The 4768-nt window shown below is 35.2% G+C and overlaps 1 protein-coding gene across 1 annotated transcript; it reads right to left on the bottom strand.

Moving 5' to 3' along the window:
• Positions 1 to 1092: 1092 nt before the first annotated feature.
• Positions 1093 to 4176, bottom strand: LOC107570092 (anoctamin-5-like). Its single transcript, XM_016256292.1, has 3 exons — positions 3980 to 4176; positions 3776 to 3881; positions 1093 to 1886 (listed from the first exon to the last, which is right to left on the bottom strand). Exons 1-3 carry the CDS (start codon positions 4153 to 4155, stop codon positions 1650 to 1652), a joined length of 519 nt encoding a protein of 172 aa, XP_016111778.1. The 5' UTR covers positions 4156 to 4176; the 3' UTR covers positions 1093 to 1649.
• Positions 4177 to 4768: the final 592 nt, after the last annotated feature.

Genomic DNA, 4768 nt, shown 5'->3' with positions numbered 1-4768 from the left:
TGTCTAAATTCTTCATATTTGAACCAGAGACTGAAAACTAAATATTTTCACAAAATATCATGATTTCCAACTTAAATATTCAAGTCACAAATAACAGCAAATGCATATGTTTCTCATCATCATTAGCATATATACATGTTAAACTGTCAGCTGTTCATGGTCCTCATTATAACTTTTTGATTTGAAGTAGTCCAATGCCAAATGAATGATCAGATTGGCATATTTTAAATGAATCACATAATTTTGCAGATTCAAAGGGTTGTTAGTCACACATCTTCCTTCAATAACACTGAGATAAATTACTCCTCATTAAGTGCTTTGTGCAAGACAAACTCAAAGTGACACTGGCCTTCTGACCAGGAAAACACAGTAAATCAATTGGAAAGGAAGCACAAATATACACTCAGCATGGAGTTTGCATTTTGATAAAGGCACATATATTAGCTATGCCATTCAAATCACCAGAGCAACTTTGGCTTTGAGAAGATTGTTTCCTGTTCACCAACGTAAAGCTTTAAAGTGCAGATTATCTGTAACTATCACCCGAACAGAACAGCTACAGCAAGAGTGTCGTTAGTGTGCATATTTATATATGTATCTACTCATGTTTGGCATAGAGTCTCTCTTTTTTTTTTTTTTTGCATACAATTTCCAGCAAATAAAATAAATCTAGCATTATAGGATGCTTTAAAAATCAGTATTGGTGCTGCATCAAGCTATGAAATAATACTGCAAAATAATAGTGCCAGTTTGTCTTAAATATTGTACAATTTGGATAAAAAAAGAAAATACTCTAAATTTACTAAAAAAAAAAAGAAACATGCTAGTATGTAATTGAAAAAAAAATAACTATTTTTCCTGAAAACCCTTTTTAGAATTTCTTTATACATGAACACAGAACATACAGTAAATAGAAGTGTTTAATATTTATAATGTAAAGAATCCATGCATACGTCTATGGTGTTAAGGCTTTTTATCTTTGGTAGCTTAAAGGCATTCTAAACAAATAAAGTTTGTCACTGAGTACTTGTATTTTGACGCTGTGTGAAAGAGACACTCATCTATGCGATAATAAACGTCTGAAACGTCCAGTTTATATTTCACCCAGTTTAGTTTTGGGCTGAAATCTAAGATTGATGTTTTGACCGACATTTCAGCTGCCAGACTTTCACACAGTGTTTCATACAGATCGTAAACAGTCTGTATTTATGTTTGTAGTGTCTTATAGAGACATCGGCAACACTAACAGAGAACAATAATGTAGAAAGCACGAGAAAACCTAATTGTTCTTGAAGAGTGCAAGTGTCATTCTGCATAGACAGAAACTGAGTTACAGCTCATATGGCTTTAGGTAGATCTAAATACATTTAAACATTATCATACTTCATAAATCTTGTTATATTATACAAACTTTTGTTTATGTAGGCATATCTCCCTGGGGAAAATGAGGGCTCTGGGTAACATATCATGGTTGAGGAAAACCCCAAAACAGTGGATGTGGTGTGAAAAGACTATCCAACATAAACTGTGAGATATTAGGAACCAGTGGCGTGTGATTTTGTGTTGAAATAGAGAGGACTGGTTTGAGACATGGGCTGAGTGAAAGCTTTCATGTGTTAGTGTCAAGGTCAGGAGAGGTCAGGCCTGTGTTAGCTCATACAGTCTGAAAACACCTCCAGCTTCACTGGTGTGGCGGCTGTAGCGGGACACGTGCACTGCTCGATGTTCGGGCCGTTCTGGCTGAGCTGGATTTTGAGTTTTTCCAGCTCGTAGTTGTGCAGGTACTCCTGGATGAGGTAGCGCTCGCGCTTTATACGGGCTTTCACATCTGACGGCACGTCGGGGATCAACCACGCCACAAAGAACTTCACCACAAACACCACATGCTGGAGAAAAGAAGAGTATTAGGACAAGTTTAGTACTTATTTCAGCACTGATGACATAAATGTATTGTAGATCAAAATGTTATAAACCGATAAATTTATAGAATTAATGAAGCAATTAGTCAGGGTGTAACTTCTTTATCATATTATTATTACTATTTTAAATAGAGGGCGACCGATGAGTTGGTTTTGCCGATTAATCGGCACTGATAGTTGATTGCCGGAATTATCGGCTATCTGCAAAAATCCATGCCGATAGTTTTCCGGGTTGCTTCCTTTGCTGGAGCGGCTGAGAAGGGTCTGCTGTCATTATACAGTACGAGGTGGAAATGATGAACAGCATGTGCTGTTTGTTTTGACACATGATAATGTAAAATTGTGTATTGTGCATTTTTCAGCAAAACGTTTGTCTTTCTGTGGCTCTAAAAGTCTGAATGCTTTTTATAGAGAGCTATAATATAGATTGTGCTTTCTTTTGCGGTTTGCTCTGATTTTTTTCTGACCGAAATTCAAACTAATCTATGTCACATTGTTCATTCTTGAAGTAAACTTTTGCCTGTTTGGTGATTAAATCAACTACTTTAGACTGCCGCTCGAGTTGAACGTGACGCGTCAGTCAGGTGTTTGTGATACCTGCAAGTTCTCCTAGACACAGCACTGTGCTTTTGCCCAGTATGTGACATTATATATACTGAACAAAATTATAAACGCAACACTTCTGTTTTTGCCCCCATTTTTCATGAGCTGAACTCAAAAATCTAAGACTTTTTCTATGTACACAAAAGGCCTATTTCTCTCAAATATTGTTCACAAATCTGTCTAAATCTGTGTTAGTGAGCACTTCTGCTTTGCCGAGATAATCCATCCACCTCACAGGTGTGGCATATCAAGATACTGATTAGACAGCATGATTATTGCACAGGTGTGCCTTAGGCTGGCCACAATAAAAGGCCACTCTAAAATGTGCAGTTTTATATATTTATATATATTTTATATATATATATTTTTTCAACATTTACTATTACAAATATTACATTTTTTTTACATTTTAAAGTTTATTCTGTTAACATTAATTAAACTCTGAACTAACTGCACTTGTAGTGTATTTCAAATCTTAAAAGCAAATTTTTAAAACAACTACTTGCAGATAATATAATATTAACAAAATAAAAGACCACTTAAGTGTACTTAACTATGACTGTTTCTATGTTTCTTAACATACTTGGATACAATTTTGAAAAGATCAAGTTGCAATTTCAAATGAAATATTTTACAATTAACTCATTATTTTACTGATGTTTTTTAAAAAAAGATCTTTATTTTTTATCATATTTTCACTTTATTATCGTAGGACAGTGTCAACGTGACAGGAAGCGAAGTCGGAGAAGAGAGGGGGGCGTGATCGGGAAAGGTCCTCGAGCCGGGATTCGAACTTGGGACGCCCATAGCGTAACTGCACCGTATGTCGGCATGGTCCCACGATGCTATTGATATTTTATCATGCTTTAAAGGGCACTTATTTTGCAATGTTTACTAATATACTAAATGCAAACCTTTATAATTTTAACTGTATTGTATTTGATATTACATTTGAAGTTATCACATTTTAAATGTACTAAATTAAAACTGCATAATTTGGGCAAATGGGCAATATTTAAATGCATGTTTCAAAAGTAATTATGAAATTACATATAAAGAAGTATTTCAGTCCTACTTAAGAGGTTCAAGTTCAATTAACTGCATTTATTTTAAATTTAAACAAAAACATTTTCATTTTATAATACATTTCTAATACATTTTCAATTCAGTTAGTAAGTATGTATATTATTTTAAAGCATGCTATAGTTGCTTTGTTTTTGACACAGGAATGAAGATAATTTAAGAGCTCATACCTCCATAATGATGATAAAGGCTAATTTGGCAGCGAGAATGTGCCAGAACTGCATGGTATGAGTGTACTGCTTCTCATGTCCTGGAGGGTAGCGGTAGTCACGGTACCTACAGCATCCACACAGCATTCATGTGTATTATACATTTACCAGTGTCACAATAAATCTGTCAATTAAAAGATACAGTCAAAACATACACAACCGTACCTGCAGGTGGTGATGTTGGAGCTGTAGAACCAGTCCGGGTTTTCGCCGTCGTCTGGACGGTTTTCCGGTTGGAACTTTGAGATGTTGAAGACTGAAAGGCTGTTGTTGATGTATCCTTCCATCGTGCTCTCAGAACCCAGGTGATACGCGTACTTATACACCAGCCGAGGGATCATGTCAGATGTGAATGAGACAATGAAAGCCTGAAAGACAAATAAATGACATCTAATACTGTTACACGACCTACTTTGATATTTCTATTCAGGATAAGCTTCATTACCAGTTTATAAGCAAATTAAAGGCTATAGAATTACTGAAAATAATAAAGTAAAGATGTAAGTAGGGATGTCACTAATGATTATTTTGGTAATCGAGTAATCTGTCGATTATTCGGACAATCAATCGAGTAATCGGATAATTATAATCATTTTTTTTGTGGTAATAAAAATAGACCTAAGCGAACACATAAGTGACCTAAGTACATATATAATATTATACAACAGTTCGTTCTGGTCCTCAAATCTGATGATCTTGAGAACTGTGAGATATTGTACTGGTATCGCTAGAGGAACGCCCTTTCACAATTTTGTATCACTCCGCTTGTTCTAGCCGGGTCTATGTTATTTTTAAATTATTCACTGAGCTAATCGTAGAGTACGTTAGTTAATATAAGAAGAAACATCTAACTTCATGGTCTCTCTCTCTCTCATTTGGATGCACGTCTTGCCACATTGTCTCTCTCTTATAACCTCATTGTTTCTCACTTATAACCTCATTGTTTCTCACTAA

Source organism: Sinocyclocheilus grahami, unplaced genomic scaffold (assembly GCF_001515645.1).
Source record: "Sinocyclocheilus grahami isolate Dianchi unplaced genomic scaffold, SAMN03320097.WGS_v1.1 scaffold1413.1, whole genome shotgun sequence".
NCBI lineage: Eukaryota > Metazoa > Chordata > Actinopteri > Cypriniformes > Cyprinidae > Sinocyclocheilus > Sinocyclocheilus grahami.
Note: the sequence above shows the minus strand (reverse complement) of the source record. Positions and strands in the feature narration are given on the sequence as shown.

Bases quoted from the DNA above. Each gene is read 5' to 3' on its own strand.
- LOC107570092 (XM_016256292.1), bottom strand. From the start codon at position 4,155: ATGATCCCTCGGCTGGTGTATAAGTACGCGTATCACCTGGGTTCTGAG. The intron at 3,882-3,979 runs GTACGGTTGTGT...TGGATGCTGTAG, and splicing joins TCCAACATCACCACCTGCAG to GTACCGTGACTACCGCTACC. The intron at 1,887-3,775 runs GTATGAGCTCTT...TCTTTTCTCCAG, and splicing joins CCTTTATCATCATTATGGAG to CATGTGGTGTTTGTGGTGAA.